Source organism: Maniola jurtina, chromosome 23, assembly GCF_905333055.1.
Source record: "Maniola jurtina chromosome 23, ilManJurt1.1, whole genome shotgun sequence".
Taxonomy (NCBI): domain Eukaryota; kingdom Metazoa; phylum Arthropoda; class Insecta; order Lepidoptera; family Nymphalidae; genus Maniola; species Maniola jurtina.
In genome coordinates this window covers 659,572-681,820 of record NC_060051.1, presented here as the reverse complement: position 1 = coordinate 681,820, position 22,249 = coordinate 659,572, and the positions used below count along the sequence as shown (strand labels likewise).

At 41.6% G+C, this 22,249-nt stretch overlaps 1 protein-coding gene across 2 annotated transcripts in view; it reads right to left on the bottom strand.

Annotated features, from left to right (window-relative positions):
* Positions 1–368: 368 nt before the first annotated feature.
* Positions 369–22,249, bottom strand: part of LOC123877296 — a 66,431-nt gene continuing 44,550 nt past the window's right edge. Inside the window, exons 2-4 of one of the 2 annotated variants that reach the window (XM_045923918.1) lie at positions 7,559–7,602; positions 758–989; positions 369–660 (exon numbers count right to left, since the gene is read on the bottom strand). In XM_045923918.1, coding sequence (XP_045779874.1) covers positions 454–660; positions 758–925 — 375 coding nt within the window. In that variant the 5' untranslated portion in view covers positions 926–989; positions 7,559–7,602 and the 3' untranslated portion in view covers positions 369–453. The remainder of the gene's footprint in view (positions 661–757; positions 990–7,558; positions 7,603–22,249) is intronic. The other variant, XM_045923920.1, reaches the window with a different exon arrangement.

The window sequence follows — 22,249 nt, the reverse complement described above, 5'->3', positions numbered from 1 at the left end:
CTGTGCTATTGTGAAGAATCACAAAGAAACTCTTTTCAAAGATTCAATTTATAATATAATATAATGCCATGCATTTGGTGGAGAAAGCTGCGAGTTAAATGCACTTGTGAAATAAAATTCAGCTAAAATAAAATTAAATATTCTGTCATTTTCTTACTCAGTTTTAAATGAATTAAATGTAATGTTAAATTCTCTTTTCCGATTCGCTACAGCACTAAGTTCTGCCTCACGACGTCACGACTCACGACACCTGTCTCGTGAGATCACGAGACAGGTGTCGTGAGGTGTTGTGCCGTCGTGACGTCGTGAATTAGCCGTCGTGATCTCACGAGGCAGGTGTCGCGTATGTGTGTCAGGTACTACTGTGTGCTATCGCAATGATTTCCTTGATGTTCTGCCGGGCGGCATTCGGGCCACAGGTCAGCCGCTCGCGCCAGGATCTGCCTCACGACGTCACGAGGCGGCGCTGTCTCGTGACGTCACGAGGCAGGTGGCGTATGTGTGTCGGGTACCTCTGTGTGCTATCGCAATGATTTCCCTCATGCTCTGTTCTGTGTCCGGGCGGCGCTCGGGCCTCGGGTCGGCCGCTCGCGCCAGGATCTGCCTCACGACGTCACGAGGCGGCGCCCCGAGCGGCGTCGGCCGCGATGTGAGCCCCAGCTGCAAACGACATATACCAAGTTAGATTGCACGACATATCCATGTAGCGGCGCGGGGCGTGAGAGACATGTCACATACACGGCAACAGAGCACGCACCTTGGCGAGTATCTGTGTCTTGATGTGCTCGAGTCGGGCGGGTTCGGGCGCGTGCTGCGGCGAGGCGCGCGGCGAGGCGCGGGGCGAGGCGCGGGGCGAGGCGGCGGCGGCGCGCGGCCGGCTCGGCGCGAGCGCGAGCGCCGCACACAGCAGGAGGCAGGCGCGCATGGGCGCCTAGCCGAGGGCGCTCAGCCTGCGCCATCGGCACCTCGCCCGAGTGACATATCCACGCCTGCAACAAACACCACAGCTGAATAGAGCGCAGCTCACCAACAAAGTGTCATCGCTCCAGTGGCCGCGCTTGCACTCATACACAAGTGTATGTTTCTTATTTAGAAACTAGCTGATGCCCGCAGCTTCGCCCGCGTGGATTGGTTAGATCCCCTGCAGCATCAGGATTGAGGAGTTGGACTCCAAATTTTTTATGAAACAATGTCGCAAAGTTCCTCTATCGATTAAAAAAGAAATGACGCAAATCGGTTCAGAAATCTCGGAGATTTCGGTGTACATAGGTAGAAAAACACAACTCCCTTTTTGAAAGTCGGTTAAAAAAGTAGCCTATGTTACTTCCTGGTCAATTCTCTACTTGTCTGTGAAAATCCCGTCAAAATCGGTTCAGCCGTTCCCAAGATTAGCCTTTTCAAACAGACAGACAGACAGACAGACAATAATTTTAAAAACGTGTGATTCAGTTATAGTATCGTTCAAATAACCATATGACCTTAATATGCGGTAGTTATTTCGAAATTACAGACAGACACTCCAATTTTATTTATTAGTATAGAAGTATAGATAGTAGATTGTTCAACATGGGGGTAATGTTATGTCTTACGTCACGGGCGCCGGGATAAATCCCAAGCCTAACGAGGGATTTTAGAGTAACTCCCGAGGGTATTGCATCTAGAATGAGTATAGATCTGCTTCAAATAGTCAGTGTCAGCGCCGACTTATCACACAAATATTATAAAGGCTAAACTTTGTGTGTATGTTTGTTACTCTTTCACGCAAAAACTATTGGACGGATTTGGTTGAGATTTGGAATGGAGATAGATTATATTATCCTGATTTAATACTTAGGCTAACTTTATCCAGGAAATCAATGAGTTCCCAAAAAATTTTTTAAAAACCCATATCCACGCGAAAGAAGTCACGGTCATCAGCTAGTAACACATTGTGAAGTTTTGGCGATAAAAATTGCAAGAATAAATCTGCAGGCGCACTCTGTAATAGTTATCATAATTTCATTTCTACTAGACTAATTTTAGTATATTTTGTTCCATTGAGGCCCTTGATATGTAAACATTTATTTTTTAACCCCCAACCCAAAAAGAGGGGTGTTACGTGTGTATCTGTGTATCTGTCTGTGGCATCGGAGCTCCTAAACTAATGAACCGATTTTAATTTAGTTTTTTCTGTTTGAAAGGTGGCTTGATCGAGAGTGTTGTTAGAAGGTTGTTAGCTATAATCCAAGAAAATCGGTTCAGCCGTTTGAAAGTTATCAGCTCTTTTCTAGTTACTGGTCAGGGTCGTTATAAATTTTTAATTTACACTTGTTATTATTGAAATTGTTACAGTAACACTCATAGTTAGACTTATCTAATAACAAAATGATGCCCAAGTGAAATGGTGCCAAGAATACTGGCTGCATATCTGCGCTGGTCAGTCAGGCCGATCCCTTGATTAATCATGTTTTCCGTCTCCTAGCCCAATTTTCCAATTTCATTCTTTGACATAAAATAATGAAATAAACAATTTTTATAATGGAATTTTTAGTGCGTCGTAATAGATTTCTCTGTATCTAAGTAAATAAGTTGTAAAACTACAATGTATGCACTCTACTAAATAATGGTAGAAACACATTCGCACCATACAAACGACGTAATGACGTGTCTTCGTTTTTAACCCCCGACCCAAAAAGAGGGGTGTTATAAGTTTGACGTGTGTATCTGTGGCATCGTAGCTCCTAAACGAATGAACCGATTTTAATTTAGTTATTTTTGTTTGAAAGGTGGCTTGATCGCGAGTGGTCATAGCTATAATCGAAGAAAATCGGTTCAGCCGTTTGAAAGTTATCAGCTTTTTTCTAGTTTTCTTGTAGAGGTTTTTGTGTCAGGGGTTTTTTAAATTTTGAGTTATACAAACTGAAACTGAAGATATATGCTCGAACAAGGAGGCCCAACCGGCCTCCTTGTAATCCTTCTACGGAAAAGCAAAAAGAAAGGGCTATCTATGACTTTAGCAGTCTATGTATGTACGTTTGGATTTATGTTTGTTCTACTACACTACAGCGCTTAAACTACTGAGCTTGTCTATCTGTCTGTCCGTCTGTCAAGAAAACCTATAGGGTACTTCCCGTTGACCTAGAATCATAAAATTTGGCAGGTAGGTAGCTTTTATAGCACAAGTAAAGTAAAAAAATCGAAAACTGAATTTGTGGTTACATCACAACAAAAAATTTAAATGTGTTCATGAACAAAAAATCAGTATTTTCAATTTTCAAAGTCAGAACTATACAAAGCAGGGTATCATATGAAAGGGCTTTACCTGTACATTTTTGATTTTTCGTGCAAAATGTCGAAAATAATACCCATTACCCGAGTACGGAACCCTCGTTGCGCGAGTCTGACTCGCACTTGGCCGTTTTTTTAATAAAATAAAAGCCAATTTACTGCAATCGTAAACAAACAACTAGGTCAAGCCATTACGTGGTCTCGTCAAAGTAATTGAAAACTTTACAATTTATTGCCTCCCTCATCTGTTAACTTTTAACGGTTCCTGAAGTCTTGCGAGATTAGTATCTTGCTGGTTTACTGGTTTTGATAGCTTCTGTTGTTTTAACCTAGTTTGAAGGCTCTAATTAACTTATCTTAATTATATAAAAGTTGAAAACTAAAACCCGACTGCGATCGTCTTAATAAATGCTGAAATATTATAGTAAAATTGTTTTTCTGTCGCTTGGTAAAGTTAATAAGCACTAAGTAGGCAAATCAGAGTAACCGACAGCTCAGCAGGTTGCAAAATTCAAAATGTTTTTTTTCAATTAGATTTTTACAAGTACTTTTGAATCGTCAAGAGCATCTAACACTTGTTCGGAATGCCTTTCCTACCGAGAAGAACCAGCAAGAAACTCGGCGGTTGCTCTTTTCAAAGATTTGATTTACAATATTATGCCATGTAAAAAAGTAATTGGAGCCCCGCGTGTTGCTGGAGCAAGCTGCAGGTCAACGCCACGCTCTTTTATCATTTACATAATCTTCGATCTATACATATAATAAGTTGTAGAAAAGTGGTGTCTGTACAATGGAAATATATAAAAAAAAAGTAGCAGGGGTCGTTATTATATCGATGCCGAACCCGAAATTGTAATAAATTTTTTTTTGTCTGTTTGTCTGTGTGTTTGTGCACGCTAATATCAGAAACGGCTTATTCGATTTAGATACGGTTTTCACTAATATATTGTAGTAAGCTTCACGTAACATTTAGTGTTTATTTCATGTCAATCGGTTCATAAATAAAAAAGTTATGTCAATTTAAAGAATCACGGTGAACATTTTTAACGTACAGAGTATATGCTGCCCGAAAAGTCACTATTCCACGCGAACGAAGTCGCGGGCACAGCTAGTGTATATTATGATGTAATTATGAAGGTTAGTTTTTTCTAGGTAACCCCAATAAGGAAAACTCGAGGTCAAAAAGAAAAGGTTCCGTTACTTTTTATAATAAAAACGCCATTCATTATTACAGCGTTTAGGGGTAAAAGTTAACCCCTGTGATTTGACGTGTGGCCCAAGTTAGGAGCGGCAGATCTACTCTCATCAATTATTTACTATGCTTTGATATTTTGAGTATATGTGGTGTGAATAATGAATATTATTATATCTATCCATACTAAAATATTATAAATGCGAAAGTGTATCTGTCTGTCCGTCTGCTAGTTTCCATGGCCCAATAGTTTAACTGATTTTGAAGGGTACAGAGTCAGTTTACATCTTTAGGAAGGACATAGGCTACTTTTATTCGGGAAAATCAAAGAGTTTCCACGGGATTCTTAAAGGCCCATCCGTTTAACCAATTTATATGAAATTTGGTACAGAAGTAGCTTGCATCTTGGAAACTGACATACACAACTTTTTATTTCGGAAAATCAAAGAGTTTCTACGGGTTTTTTAAAAAAACTAAATCCACGCGGATGAAGTCCCGGGCATTATCTAGTGTGATATGATTACGGTTCACCCTTAGATTAAAATCGTACCTTTCACATGACAGTTGACACAAAGAGCAAATATGGCGAATCCTTTCTCAAAATGTATGCATTATTTGTGTATGCAAAATTTATGCACTATAGACACATTGCCTATATGCAGGTGTTTAGATAAATCGCGTTCGCTTGTAACTTGGCTAGCTACAAATCGATGGAGTTTTTATAGCTACGTGAACTTTGGGCATGGTTGGCGGCGCGCTGCGTCCATCATCGCGCCATGGGGGAAGTTCCCACCTGTCTAATGAACACTTGCCATCAGCTGAGTTTATGGCGTTACGTAATTAACTTACTTAACTTGAAATTGTGACAGTCAAGTAGGTAAAACGTCGGCCTCCTGTTCAGCGGGGTTGGGGGTTACCCAGTTTTCGGATTAATGTGCGTGTTAAGTAATAAAACCACTAAACAAACACCTTTTCGTTATAGGTGTTACCGACAGTCCCCTGTGCAGGGCCTGCATGGAGGTCGATGAAACGCCGACGCACGTGCTCCTGGAGTGCACGGTCGTGGCAGAACAAAGAGAACGCCATTTGGGTTTCCCAACCTCACTCCATGAAGTCCTCGGTAACCTGGGCGGTCTACTTGGCTTCTGGAGCGAGCTTGGATGGCTGGAGTGAAGACATCGGCGGGGAGGGGCAACACACGCACAACAGACGGAAACGTTTAAGTGCGGAAACTAGCCCAGAGAGGAGAAGAAGAAGAAGAAGTAATAAAACATCACTTGCTTTAACGGTGAAGGCAAACATCGTGAGGAATGCATGCTTGAGAGTTCTCCATAATATTTTCAAGGGTGTGTGAAGTCTGCCAATTCGCAATTGGCCAGCAGGATTTTTCACAATCTGAGAGGACACCCAAGCTCAGTAGATGGCTTTTGAGATGATAATGATGATGCTAATGAATACTAAGGCAATATTAGTACTTTACTAGATGATACCCGCGACTTCGTCCACGTGGATATAATTTTTTAATCCTGCGAACTCTTTGATTTTCCGGGATAAGAATTAGCATATGTGTTAAGTCAGGGTACAAGATATCTACATTCGAAACAGCCAAATCCGTCCAGTAGTTTCTGCGTGAAAGAGTAACAAACATACACGCAAACACACACACAATAACAAATTTTCGCCTTTATAAAATTAGTGTGATGATCATAACGATGAATTTTAGATTAATACTAGCTGATGCCCACAGCTTCGCCCGCGTGGATTTAGGGTTTTCGATATCCCGTGGGAACTCTTTGATTTTCCGGGATAAAAAGTAGTCTATGTGCTAATCCAAAATATTATCTATTTTCTTTATATTTTAGCCAAATCCGTCTAGTAGTTTTTGCGTGAAGGAGTGACAAACATACACACACATACACACAAACTTTCGCCTTTATAATATTAGTGTGATCCATATTCTAGCAAATAAACACCACTTCTTATTCTTAGTTTTATAAAAATTCGTACGAGTACCATATCTTGATAAATTAATACATTTTCCTATCCAATACATTATTGCGAGTATAGGTGATATATAAAATACCTATCCAGTTTTGGTGAATGAACTCCACCGCCCTATCAATTACGGATATATTTAATCAAACGAAATACAGTTCCCCGGGATATTTTCAGGAAAATCACTGGCATTATACCTATTATTATGACGGACAACTTGACTAATGATTTTCTTAATTATTATTTAATTAAGTATTAGATTAGGTATGCTCGTGACTTCATCCGCGTGGACTATTTATTTATCACAAATTTCAACCCCCTATTATACCCTCTTAGGGGTTGAATTTTCAAAAATCCTTTCTTAGTGGATGTCTAAGTCATAATACCTAGCTATGCTGCATACATAATTTCAGCCCGATCCGCCCAGTACTTTGAGCTTTAAGTTGATAAATCGACCTTTTCCTTTCATATATTTAGACTACCTTATGCCCGCGACTTCGTCCGCGTGACTACACAGATTTCAAACCCCATTGAAATATGTGACTTATAGTCGATACTAGAGCTAGTTTCTTAAACTGGACCCTTTCAAGTAAAGATTTTTATTACGTTGCCGTATTAGTTTACAAATTGCGAAAACCAAATTAAATAAAGATTGACTAATAATATAATTAATAGGACATAATTAGTTAGGAATTTCCATAATTTTTTTTAATTTTTATTTTTTTATTTTTATATACGTGACATTTTATTTATGTATAATTATGTAATCACTATGCAGCGCCCTGACGGGGCTTCATGTTGTAATATTATAATTATTTTTTTCTGTTATGATGTAAAACATGAATGCAAATAAATAAAGAATAAAGAATAAATTTGAATTTCGTGGGCAGGCCCGTCGCATCCACCTTAAAGAGTTTACAGCTTGCATATTAATGACTAGAGGAATCTATACCCATTAAAATCGGTTCAGCGGTTGGGCCGTGAAATCGTAGCAGACAGACAGACATACAAACACACAGACAGACAGACACACACTTTCGCCACAGAATAATATAATTTATAATATTAGTATGGATAGTATGGATGGATGGACTATAATCTCACCTTATGGTTAAATGTTGAAGCAGCCTAAGGTGGAACGCGCTAACCTGGAAAAGATATTAAAGGTATTAGTCGTGATAGCCCAGTGGTTAAGAAGTTTACCTACGATTCGGAAGATCGGGGATTCGATCCCGGGCACGCACTTCTAACTTTTCGAAGTTACGTGCGTTTTAAGCAATAATATCACTTGCTAATGCGCGGAGCTGCAATTGCTTGTATAGTATGGCATATTATTCTAAATTGAACACTTGAAAAGAGCAACCGCCGAGTCTCTTGCTGGCTCTTCTCGGTAGAATGGGCATTCCGAACCAGTGGTAAATTATTTTGACGATTCAAAAGCACTTGTAAAAGTTCACTTGAATAAAAATATATTTTATTCTATTCTAATGGTGAAGGAAAACATCGTGAGGAAGCCTGCATGCCTGAGAGTTCTCCGTAATGTTCTCAAAGGTGTGCGAAGTTCACACTTGGGCCTACATGGTGAACTACGGCCTTCTTATTCTGAGAGGAGACCCGTACTCAGTAGTGAGCTGACGATGGGATCATTATGGTGATGATGATGATTATGTTGTCTGAACTTTTGGCACCCATTAACTAACCGCTAACGATTGTAAAAATGACATAATATTTGTAGGGTTCTGTACTCGAAGAGTGCCAACGGGTCCCTATTACAAAGACTCCACTGTCCGTTCATCAGCGGTCTGTATCTCGTAAACCGTAATAGGTAGACAGTTGAAACATTTACAGTATGTACTTCTATCACACTAATATTATAAAGGCGAAAGTTTGTGTGTATGTGTGTGTGTTTGTTACTCCTTCACGCAAAAACTACTGGACGGATGTGGCTATTTGATATGGAGATAGGTAATATCTTGGATTAGCACATATGCTACTTTTATCCCGGAAAATCCAAGAGTTTCCACGGGATATCGAAAAACCTAAATCCACGCGGATGAAGTCGCGGGTATCAGCTAGTTATCTGTATAACAACAATTACTATGTAACAATAAAAACCAAGACGGTGAATTTCAAAATGGCCGCCATGCAAAAAATTGAAAAAGCACATTTTATGTCTTGTACGATGGTACGGAACCTTCCGTGTGCGCGTCGATTCGCACTTGACCGGTTTTTTCGTTTCATTTTGTTTTGCAAGCGTTCCCCATTGCCCTAGTTCGCAAGAAACTTGCCACTTTGTGAATAATGACCCAACTTGCAACGGTCAAATGTATTGCATTGTAAATTTAAATATATCACGTCCACAACAAGAAATATTCTCGGTGTATTTCTCTTATTTTTTAACAGGGCTCCCTCCGTCACTCGCTTCATACAATCGTAGTTCCAATTTCATTTTAACATTAAGCAACCAAAGTCCATGAAATTTAGCAGATATATTCTAGAAACTAATATCTGTGTCTGTGGTGTTTTAGATTTCTCTAAAAATATGTAGTTTTAAAATTAAAGGGGCTCAAAGATTTGTATGAAAATTTTTAAGACCGCGTAACTTTGAAACCGAATATTTTAACAGAAATCTGGAAAACCATAGCCATAGATAGTTTCTAGAATATGTCTGCAAAATTTCATGGACTTTGGTTGCTTAATGTTACTATGAATGAAATTGGAACTACGATTGTATGAAGCGAGTGATGGAGAGAGCCCTCTTAAGTGTAAATCTGTGGTTGAGAGGTAAAGGACCTGTAGTAGATATAATAGACCTCCATGGCTGGTCTTATTAGTGGGAGGCCCCGGGTTCGATTCCCGGCAGCGGTTTGAAATTTTACAATTTCTCTAGCCTGGTCTGGTGGGAGGCTTCGGCCGTGGCTAGTTACCACCCTACCGGCAAAACCGTGCCGCCAAGCGATTTAGCGTTCCAGTACGATGCCGCGTATAAACCAAAGGGTTTAATAAAAACTGCAATACCTCTTCCAGGTTAGACCGTTTCCATTTTAGACTGCATCATCACTTACCACTAGGTGAGATAGTCAAGGGTTAACTTGTATCTGAATTTTAAAAAAAGTTTGAAGTCTGCCAATCCGCACTTAGCCAGCGTGGTAGACTATAGCCAAACTACCCGTGCTCAGTAGTTAGCCGGCAATGGGTCAATCATGATCCCAGTGATGGCACGTAGAACTCTCAACTCAGACCCTGTCCTGTGGAATCGATGCCTAAAATTTGACCGAGGAGCTCCATTTTAATTACAGATTAAAAGTTTATAACCTAAATTAATTATCATGGCACCAGACATTGTCTTTAGGACCTATAAAATTAGACCTTGTCTGCTTTTGTTCTAGACAGCTTTTGTAGGATCCAACTGTGTAGGCGTGAGCTAAGTCTAAAGGCCAAAGGTTGTCTTTTCCAAAGAGATAAAAGAAAACAGTAGAGCGACTATTCATCATCATCACGATTAACTCACATCTAGTCCAATACTGAGAACGGGCCTCCTCTCAATGTGAGAATAGTTTAGGCCATAGTCTGCTACGCTGGCCCAGTGTGGATTGCCAGACTTTTGTGAACACTATGGAGAACTTTTAGGCATGCAGGTTACCTCACGATTTTTTCCTTCACCGTTAATGCAAGTGATATTTATACGTATAAATTGCTCCGAAAAGTTAACTGTCCAAACCTTTCTGAGCCGGCGATGGGTCGATCATGATGAAGATGATTTAAGTTTTTAGGAAAAAGTGGCCAAATGGCTTCTTCTTTTATGCTTGTGACTTATCGTATTATCTAATCTAATAAAATAAAGTTGATATCTTCACACTTTTTAGATGTTACAGACGCATTAATTCCCTAACTTCCCTAATTGCTAAAAACCCTGAAACATTAAGTTTAAGACCTGGTTCGCTGAGTGGAATATTCAGCGCGCTAATTTAATGTCATTTCTCACAGTAGGTACGTGTTAAACTGAAGTCTTTCAAACTTTTGATGACGACAGAGGACAATACACAAGAATTTGTACTCAGGCTCAAGCTTTCGTGTCTCATGGAAAGCCACCTTAATCTTTCGGATGTTACGCCTACGCTTATCGCTTTATGGGAAAGCCTTTTCGACTCTTGTATAAAGATCAGATGACATAGACGGATGAAAAATGAAAATTAATTTGGTGAAAATTAATTAATGCCTATTTTTGGAAACTTACCCTTTTTACGGTTGAACTGTCTAATAGTAATAATAATTTGGTTAAAATATTATCACTAATCCATACTAATATTATAAATGCGAGAGTATGTCTATCTGTCTGCTAGATTTCCACGGCCCAACAATTAAACAGTTAGCTTATATCTCGGGAAAGGACATAGGCTACTTTTTATCCCGGAAAATCAAATAGTTCCCATGTTATTTATAAAAACCTAAATCCACGCGGACGAAGCCGCGAACATCGTCTAGTATTATCGTCTAGTATAAATGCGAAAGTATGTCTGTCTATCTGTCTGTTAGATTTTTGCGGTCCATCTATTTACTGATTTTTATGGGTACAAAGTTAGCTTATAATGAAGGGCATAAGCTAAATTTGGTCTGTAATAGGTACCTCATGGTATAAATATTTCACTGTCACAGAATGTCGTGTCTGATAGCCCGGCTGATTCGCCAAACTTATTTAAAAATTCGCCAAACACAAAATATTCGCCGTATCCCGAATAATGTGGCCAGTTGATTTGCCGAGTACTGAACTATTGCATTTTCCCGAACTTGAATTATTTGCCGAATGCCGACAGTGGGTCCGCACCATAACTGTAAGCGGTATTGGTAAATGGTTGAACTTTTACAATTCTCATTTCAGATCCTTTCAGATATTGTAACTTTTGAGTTTGTTTTCGAAAAATACTTGTTGGGTTTGTATTCCAGGTAGCCACGAGTAGCTATGAGTTTTTGACCTCTTGAGCAATGACCTCTAGGTAACTAACTATATACTAAGTAGATCGAGACGTACGAAGTGCATCAGGGCAGTTCCGGCCTAGCATACATTGTGTATATAATATTTACGCGAAACATTTCCCGCTGGTTTTACCCACTCATTATTATGTCTGGTTCCCATGATGATAATCTTACGAAAGAAATGTTCGCTAAGCTCATGGATGTTATGATAAAATACAAGTTTCAAATTTTTATGTACTTTCTTAGATACAGAGGTCTAAAAATTGCATAAAACTATCAAAAACCATCTGATGCAAAGTCGAACCCCCCCGCCGATCTGCCGAATGGGACAACCGACGTTTTATTAACCGTTAGGATCATCATGAGTAGGTACTTAGTTAGGACAAATCCACACTGATATTATTAATGCAATTTAAAAGTGTGTCTGTCTGTCCGTCTGTTTGCTAACTTTTCACAGCCTAATCCCCAGTTTGATCGATTTTGATAAAATTTGGTACAGAGTTAGCTTACATCCCGGGGAAGGACAGGCTACTTTTTACACCGGAAAATCAAAGATTCCCATACGGGATTTTTACAGGCCCATCCTTTTAACAGGGCTCTCTCCGTCGATCTGCCTACTGTCGAGAGCATTCAGAACGAGCTGAAGGACTGCACGTCTGTTGACATAATGACTCGTATCTTTGAGTCTATCTCAACTATTGAAAAAGTTGCAGATAGTTCTCGCAACTTGAGGGGTGCTCATGCACAAAACATTCGTCTGGCTGCTCGCTCTGCGATGGCGGCGGCATCAGAGCTGGCACAAAGAAGCTCCAACTTAGACGTGGAGAAGCTAAGGAAAGAAAATGGGGAGCTCCGCTCAGAACTTGCCAGCCTTAAAGCTGAATTGACAAGTTTGACAGTGGAGGTAAATTGTCTCCGCCAAAGGGGCACGGGGGCAGAAGGATGGGCCCAACAAACTGGGAAATCAAGGAAGGACAAAGATCCACTAGTGCAACGTATTTCTGCTCTAATGGATGAAAAACTGGCAGAGTTTAGAGCAGAAATTATGCCTCAACAAGACGCTAGATCAATTTTGGGACAAAAGCTAGAAAAAACAACGGGGATGGTACAGTCAAAAGGTAAGACAAGCAAGAGATCGAAGAAAAAGCAAAAGGAAGATACTCAAAGACCACAACTGGTTAGCGACACTCGGTCGGAGGCAACTTTGGACGCACCAGGATGTTTGGAGCCAGAGCAACTAGCTACTGCCACTTGGGCTAAAGTTGTGGGGCGAAAAACAAGAACGTCCGCTTCGAAGAAAGACACAGGTGCCACAGCAGGTTCAGCTACTGCTTCAGGGCAGGCGAAGAAGACAGCAAAGACACCTCCTGTCCCTAAAACCGCGGCGGTCACTATCACTCTGACTGAAGGTGCTACAGTCAACTACGCTACTGCTATGGCAACTGCCAAGCAGCGGGTAAGTTTAGCGGAGTGCGGAATATTGCAGGTACGTCAAAAAAAGGCTATTACAGGGGGTCTTGTTCTTGAAATTCCCGGACCCGACAGTGCCAAAAAGGCTGACGCTCTAGCAGAACAACTTAGGACGGCTCTCGCCGACATGGGTGTTAGAATTGCACGGCCAGTCAAAACGGGAGAGATAAGGGTAATGGACCTGGATGAATCCATCGCAAAACAGGACGTTGCAGTGGCTATAGCTGAGGCTGGAGAATGCCCTGAAGAGCAAGTGAAGGTGGGTGAGATTCAGTATAGCGCCTCCAGGTTGGGTACAGTCTGGGTCCGATGCCCACTGACGGTTGTTCGCAAACTTGCTATAGAAAAGCATCTGCGGATAGGATGGGTCAGTGCAAGAGTGCGAGTCTTGGCACCTAGGCAGTTACAATGCTTTCGTTGCCTAGAATTTGGGCATGTCCGGAAGCAATGCTCGAACACCGTGGACAGAAGCCTGTGTTGCTATAGTTGCGGGGAATCGGGACACAAGGCCCGCGAATGTAAATCGAAAGTGCCAAAATGCCCAGTATGTGCGGATCTTGGTCGGCCAGCAGACCATAGATTAGGGGGCGATAAATGTAACCCCCCTAAGAAGGCGAGAACTAAAGGGAGACTCAAAGAACCTTTCGTGTCTCATAGACCAAGTGAAATTGATCAGCTGGCCAATGAGCCAGCAGAGAAGGTTAAAAAAGCGCAAAATACGCGCAGCTAAGGGTCCTTCAGGGCAACTTGAACCACTGCCGGGCTGCACAGGACTTGTTGTTGCAAAGTCTGGCTGAGTGGTCTGTTGCCTTAGCTGTGGTGGCTGAGCCCTACAAAGTCCCCAACCATCCTCGCTGGTTTGGTAGCGTTGGGGACGCCGTCGCGATATACTGGGCGGGAAGGCAAAGCGATCCGCCTTGTTCCATTCTGGAGAGAGGATCAGGTTACGTCGCTGTAGAATGGGGTCCCCTGGCAGTGCTGGGCTGCTACATTTCTCCCAACTCCGGTATTACCGTCTATGAAGCATACCTAGACGAGTTGGCTGCCTGTATCCGCAGATGCTTGCCCCGCCCTTTGATAGTACTGGGTGACTTCAACGCGCACTCAAGGGTCTGGGGGGACAAGCGTGATGATCGAAGGGGTGATATCATCCAAGAGTGGGCGGCGGAACTTGACCTTCGTCTTTTAAATCAGGGCTCGACAAGCACTTGTGTGCGGTGGCAGGGGGAGTCGATCGTGGATCTTACATGGGCGACCCCTCCTGCATCACGTATGGTGTCAGGATGGCGGGTTGCAGAAGAAGTGGTCACACTGTCAGATCACCGACACATAGTTTTTGTAGTCTCAGCGGGAACTTCTGGCATCATCGAGCAACAAAATAGCAGCCAATCGCAACGTTGGGCCCTTAAAAAGCTAGACCGCGATTTATTAGTTGCAGCTGCCTGCGTCGAAGCCTGGCCAGAACGAATTCATGGTGTCTTATCCGATCCGGAAGAGGAGGCGTCCTGGTTTCGGGAAACTATGACACGGATATGCAATACATCGATGCCAAGATGTCGGCAGGCCAAAAATCGGGCGGTTTATTGGTGGTCCGAAGACATTGCACAACTGCGCAGAACATGTCTAAGGTCCAGACGCCAATATACTAGGGCCAGAAGAAGACGGAGATCTACAGCTGAAGCAATCGCAACTGCCTACTCCACTTACCGGGAAGCTACAAAACTGCTCCAGATCGCAATTGCAAACGCTAAAGCGCGGAGCTGGAGAGAGCTGCTCGAAGGGCTGGATAGGGACCCATGGGGACGCCCATACAAAATGGTACTGGGCAAACTCAGACCATGGGTCCCTCCACTGACCGAAACTCTTGAGCCAAATTTGGTAGAGCGAATAGTCGATGTTCTTTTTCCTAGATCCCAAAACAGCCCCTCCACCATCGCGGCACCGCAAGAAGCCTGGTCAGATGAACTAGATGTCTCGGAAGAGGAACTAAAGCGAGCGGTTAGGCGTCTCGCAACTTGTAATACCGCACCAGGGCCAGATGGCATACCAGGCCGCGCCTGGGTGTTAGCTCTGGAGGTTTTAGAATACAGGTTGAGACACCTATTCAACAGTTGTCTTCAATCAGGCATATTCCCATCCGGGTGGAAGGAAGCGCGGCTAGTTCTCCTTAAAAAGGAAGGTAGACCCATGGAGTCCCCATCAGCTTACCGACCCATATGTCTCTTGGACGAAGCAGGTAAGCTGTTCGAGCGGATTATAGCTGCCCGTCTCAGCGATCATCTATCACATGTGGGCCCCGACTTGTCCGAAAGTCAGTTTGGTTTCCGGCAGGGCCGATCAACAGTCGATGCGATCCTTTGCGTACGCGCCTCTTCGGAACGGGCCCTTAGCAGGGGTGGGGTGGCATTAGCGGTGAGCTTAGATATTGTCAATGCCTTCAACTCACTTCCTTGGGCTACTATAAGGAATGCGCTAACTCACCATAACATTCCCGTATACCTGCGCAACATAGTTGGGGCGTACCTAAGCGACAGATCAATCACTTACACAGGGCGGAATGGTTGCATGCACAGGAGAGAAGTAAACTGTGGTGTTCCACAGGGTTCCGTATTAGGACCACTTCTGTGGAACCTGGCCTACGACGCAGTTCTTCGTGTCACTGTCCCCTCTGGTATCACCCTAGTCTGCTACGCCGATGACACTATGGTGTTAGCTGAAGGCAACACATTCGAGGAGACATCAAGGCTCGCAGAGGTAGGCGTGGCCTGCGTAGTGGCCAAAATCCACGAGCTTGGACTAAAGATAGCGCCTCATAAAACAGAGGCACTATGGTTCCATGGGCTTCCTAGGCGACTGGAACCACCCAGCTCATCGATTCGAGTGGGTGACGTAGATGTCCAGGTAGGGCAATACCTCAAATATCTGGGTCTTACCTTGGACGGCCGATGGGGATTTGAGGAACATTTCGAGCGCTTAGTCTCCAAAATTCAGAAAGTAGCTGGAGCAATGCATGGTCTGCTGCCTAATCTCGGGGGACCACAAGAAGGAGTTCGCCGACTTTACGCTGAGGTCGTCCGATCGATAGCTCTCTATGGGGCGCCGGTATGGTCGCATAGGCTTTCTGGTGTAAAGCGTCTCAGAGCGAAACTTAATAGCGTACAGCGAAAGATGGCTATAAGGGTTGCGCGTGGATACCGCACCATATCCTTTGAGGCGGCTACTCTACTGGCTCGCTTTCCACCTCTGGATATACTGGCGGACATGGATGCGAGGGTGTACACCCAGACCCGCGCAGTCTTACAGAGGACTGCAGACGGGCCGGACACTGGTACCCTGCGACGGCAAGCGCACCGACAAGCCTTAGTAAATTGGCGTATACGCTTGGAAGAGGATAGGAACGCACGTCAACGCGTTGTCGGGGCTATTTTACCAAACTTCGAAGCCTGGCTGGGGAGAAAACATGGCAGCTTAACATTCAGACTGACACAGGTACTTACCGGACATGGTTGTTTCGGCGAGTACCTGTGTCGGATCGGTCGCGAGGAGACACCGCGGTGTCATCACTGTGGGGAGGTCCGGGACTCCGCACAGCACACGCTCGAAGAGTGCTCTGCCTGGGAACCTGAGCGGCGCATCCTGGTCAGCTACGTTGGGAGAGACCTGTCACCACCTGCTGTCATAGCGGCAATGCTGGAGGACAGTGAAGCATGGAGGGCAGTGGTCTCCTTCTGTGAAGTAGTAATGTGTAAGAAGGAGGCCGCAGAGCGGGACCGCGAGCGAGCCGATCCTTCTCGGAGGCGGAGACATCAGGGCGGCGCTGATCAACGCCCTGATCGTCCCATTCAGTAGTCCCAGGCGCTGGGACCGGGCCGCTAGTGGCTGGAGCGGAGCTCTGGCTGGCGACCCTGGAAGGACGACCGCTTGCTGTGGCGCAAGCTGTCGTGGCTACATGCAAAGTGCACGAGGCCAGGGGAGTGCATCTTTCAGGATGAGCCCACTGGGCGTCGCGCAGGGGAGGCACCGGCGCACGTTCGTAAGAGTTCCCGGAGCCTCTTAATATGCGCTGAGGATGGCCATCGAGGGGGTTTTAGTGGGTACAAATCCCACATAACCCGATCTCTCCTCAAAGAGGTCGGGTATCTTGTGAAGATTTCCCCCCCGTCAACAAAAAAAAAAAAAAAAAAAAAAAAGGGCTCTCTCCGTCACTTACTCCGTACAATCGAGTTCCCATTTCATTTGAATACTAAGCAACCAAAGTCCATGAAATTTTGCAGACATATTTTAGAAACTAATATCTGTGCCTGGTGTTTTAGATTTTTTTTTAATATGTAGTTTTAAAATGACAAGGGCTCAAAGATTTGCATGTGAATTTTTAAGGCTGACTAACTTTGAAACCGAATATTTTAACAGAAATCTGAATCTGATACAAATGAAATTGGAACTACGTTTGTATGGAGCGAGTGACGGAGAGACCCCTCTTAACGGATTTATATGAGCTACAGAGGTAGCTTGCATCCCTGAAACTGACATAGACAACCTTTTCATCAAGTTCTTAAGGGATTTTTGAAAAACCTAATCTCATCTATTTATACATATTATATTATATGTCGCTTGAAGGCCGTCGATAGATAACTAGTAAATACCAATAAAACATGTTCGAAGTTCGCAGGGGCGGAAAACTTTGCAATTTTCTCGTAATTTTCCCGTAATACGATACACAGTCTGTGCCGCCATTAAAAATGAAAGTTACCAGACGGTGTTTATCTTTCCTTTACTATAAGTTTTGTATGATTTAGCAAAGCTTTTTCTTGTGTTTGATAGGCCAAGGTAATCTAGAATTGAATAGAAGTTATCTGTGTTTACTTACGACGGACTTTATAGTTAACTACTACAGTATCACACTATCACATTTCACACTAATATAGAGCCTCAATAGCTCAACCGGTAAAGGAGTGGACTGAAAACCTAAAGGTCGACGGTTCAAACCCCGCCCGTTGCACTATTGTCGTACCTACTCCTAGCACAAGCCTGACGCTTAGTTGGAGAGGAAAAGGGAATATTAGTCATTTAACATGGCTAATATTCTTTATATTATAAAGGGGAAAGTTTGAGTGTATGTATGTGTGTGTATGTTTGTTACTGAGATGGCCTTGCCATCCGTCATACGGTTTTATGACTGTCGGAAATTTGAAGCCTTGCTCTTAAAAACAAAAATCTCGCACGAAAAGAAATAAATTAGTTAAGATTCTGAGTAATTGTAGGAAAGGAAGTATAAAAAACAAAAGGGCAAAATAAATTGCTCTAAAGCTAAATTGCGTTAGGGTCGGTCATAAATTAGATAAAAGTCGTAAATTTTAACTTAGAAATCTCTACAAGTGTACAAAATTGTAATCACGTGTTATGCGAGTGGTCTAGGCAAGGCAAGAGCGTGAGAAAGCAAAAGGTACGGCCCATTAAGGGATGTTCGAAATACATTTTATTTTCAGCCAATTAGCCATCAGCCAGGGTAATTCTGTGCGCAAGAGTGAACCAATCAGAAACCGAAATTTCGCTGGTTTTTTTTTCATTTCAGATCATGGGCGTGAACAAAAGATATCCGTGTGGACGTTTTAAGTCTACACTGGGGGACCGAGAGGGACATTCGATTGAGGTCTGGCTCAACGTGCAGTAGAGCCTAACAGTGAATATTAATTAAGTGTAGAAATATATTGCAATTGTATAGTTAATAATAGAAAAATTATAAATAGAATAAAATAGTGTGTATCCGGGCCAGCAGAAGCTGATATATGGTGATGTACTAATTTACATTTAATTTTAAACTAGATTATTTGAAAATCAGTTCCAAAAATCTTGAGTAAAGAATTATTTTACAAACTAAATTAGAGATGATATTATTATTTGGATATTAGGAGGTGTTACAATATTGTGTATAACTATTAGATTTGCATCCAAAATTATAGAAATGGGACATTTCTCTTTGTGGAACTAGGATTCAAATATATCTAGAATAAATAATGAATATATTATAATTTACGCATAATGTGTGTCCTTAAAATTTACTTTATTATAGAAGTAAGAATTATAGATAATATCTCTATTGATTATGTGGGCATGTGTGTATTTTAGATAAAATGGTGTACATAATATTATATAAAGCCGAAAGGGTTTTTTTGTTTGAATATTTGCTTTTCCCTTTCAATAATTAGTATGGCTTAGGAAGCAAATGTTCGGCCGGGAATTAATTAATGTAATAAAGTTACTTAATTCCCAGTCTAAATAATAAATTCAGTTTCTCTTCTTTTTTTCTAAATACTCAACTGTATGAGTAAATAAACAATTATTTACCAGAAATAAATGCACTTGGGTATAACTATCATCTTTTATTTGCTATATTTAGATACATTTTCCTAGACATTTAATAATGGAGATTCAATTTGTTTGGAGGCTAGACTATCGTATTGTAATATTAACAAAGCCAAAGATACGAAGAAACCATGTATCGAACTAACTTGAGCTCCAATATTAAGATTTTCTCATATGACCTATTTACCAATCACAATTCCTATTATTAAGTAAAAATTAGGTTAGGTTTTTTTTTCAGCAGTGCACCTATTTATAATACTAGCTCTTATTCAGCATTAAATAGGGAATAAAATTGAATTAGCAGTCTAATGCAGTCTGATGGAATGACACTTGTCGTTACAATTATAGATTTGGTAGAAAAATTACTCAATAGCTAAAATAAGGTGGTGTGCTATAAACTACTAGCTACCGCGGTATAAACATCGTCTTCATCAACATGAACAGCTTTCACCGGCTCACTACTGAGCGCGGACTTCATAGAGAACTCTCGATCAAGTTTACCTTCATCATATGGTATTTTATACCATTATGTGAAATTCTCACGATGGTTTTTCCTTATACTTTTATTATCACAAAACGATTAGTACTAATATACCAAGAATGCTCTCCACTACTAAAGATAATAGGGTTGGCTGGGTTCGAATCCCAGGCTAAAGACACCTTAAAGGGACCTTGTCGAGGATACTTTCGAGTAACAGCTAAATTTCATCTACCTACTAAAATACCCTGAACGAGACAATGGAGTACACGCTGCCTCCGGAGGACAGATGGCGAGGCAGGTAGGTACCTTTTTTTTTATGGTGTACCGATCTTCCCCAAACAGCATTTTAGGTAACATTATCTGTTAAAACCGACGCCAGCTGAATTTGTGAATCACCGAGTTTTTGAATAGATAAAAATACTAGTTTTGCTGTACTTTGTAATTCCTTTGCTTGATATTATATGGTACATGGTTGATTGGTGACGTACCAGCAGCGAGATTCCGGCACAAAGCAAACACGTCATGTCTTTATACAGCTGGACTCTCCGAACTAATAAATTGGCCAATTTATTGACAATCAATCAAACAAATATATAAATATACAAAAATACCATGGTTTTGGGGCGAGCCCAGAGCTCATTGAAAAGAACCTAGGTTTCCGTACCTAGGCAAATTGAAAACGCTTCGCAGCGAAATAGGAGAGTCCAAGTGCTGTGCCCCGATAACAATGCTAAAAGACTGAGATTTCAGTGTAGGGCTCCCCCCGTGCTTGAGGAATGCCGGTTGGTCTCAAACCGATGGCCTAAATAAGGCAAATACACGTATCAACTGATTTTCCACACTAACAGGACGTTCTAAATTAGCAAATCTCTCCACTCATTATATCTATTTTGAGGAGTTGAAATTTTACATTAATTTTTTATAATTCAATCCGTGTAAACCTGTTAGCTGGTCGAGAAGTCTACGTGTTCACCCAACGTACTGTACCAATTAATTACTTGTAAATAACTCATGACTTTAAATACCTAGGTGTTTCTATAATTCAGCTGAGTTTATTTCTTATTTATCTCTTCATAATGCCTAATCTTAACCACTAGTATAGACGATCACACCGTACCATCACAGAAATATGATGCCGAGTGACCAGGGATCTATGTACGTATTCGAAATAACGATATGACTAGATTTACATTAACATAAAAATAACACAACGTAGAAATTGTGATTGGGTATTTGAGAGAGAAAAATTTATAAACTTACATTACTATTTATAAATTATAAGTTTTAAGGACACACTGCATGTTGTTTTATATTTATATGTTGTACATTTACATTTATTTATGTATAGGGGGAGCAGGAGAGCAGAAATAAGCTGTATGTCTTATAAATGTAAAATTTACAGGTTTTCAGAAGATACTACAGAGATCGAGCTATTATTCCTTGCTTATTTCTCAGACTTAATTTTTTTCAAACTCTGAGAATACATATAATCGAAGCAGACCCAAACATGTGATTGCAATTAGTATCAGTAATATATTAGTATTAAAAATACGGCTTCGCGACTTATGAAAGTTATTCAAATAAAATTTAAGTTGGCACTTGGGTAGGTAAAAGAAATAGGGTCAAATTGAAAAAAAAAGATGTCTTCAGGTAGGAAGGGACGTAGAACAAAGCAAGTAGGTGCGGGGCAAAGCGATGTTAGTACCGTAGAATCGAGCGAACAAACAACGACCTTAGGGAATGCTACATTAGAGTTGATTTTGAAAAAAATCACCGAGTTCGAAGCAAAATTACATCAGTTAAATTCAAATACCGGTTCAAATGAAATCGCGAGCGTCTCTTCACACGAGTCGAACGGGATTAATGAAAATGAAAAATCTGATAGGCAGGGGTCGAATCTTGAAACCGCGAGCACAAGTACATTATCTGAGACCCGGAATTTATATGTTGTACAGCCGTCAGTAACTAAACCAAATTTCGACGGAAAACCATTCACTAACCCCATCGTTTTTCTTAAACGATTAAAGAAATATATAAGAGCGGTAAATGGATTAGATCGCGAAATAGATATAGCGTTAGGTTGCATCTCGGGGCATGCTCGGAAGGTTATGGACTTGTATTCGAAGGGCTGGACTACGTTCGCTGACTTCGAGATTGATTTTAGACGAAATTATTGGACCGAACAAATTCAGGAATCTATAAGATATAAATTGATTAATGCGGTATATTCAAGCGATTCGGGAATGTCGATGTCCGAACATTTTGCTGAGCAAGCAGAATCAATGCAGTCATTAACTATTGCGTTTAGTGAGAGAGATTTGGTCAATTCTATTATGCGACATTATGCTATAGATATACAGCGATTATGGTTTACTAGAACAGAGGAAGTTAACATCATGAACGGAGCGAAATTTCTTCGAAACATAGAGCAAAATATTGTTGAAAAACCTAGGCAATTTACGAGAGGTAGCGTTAGTAATAATTACAGAGGTAGACGATACAATGAG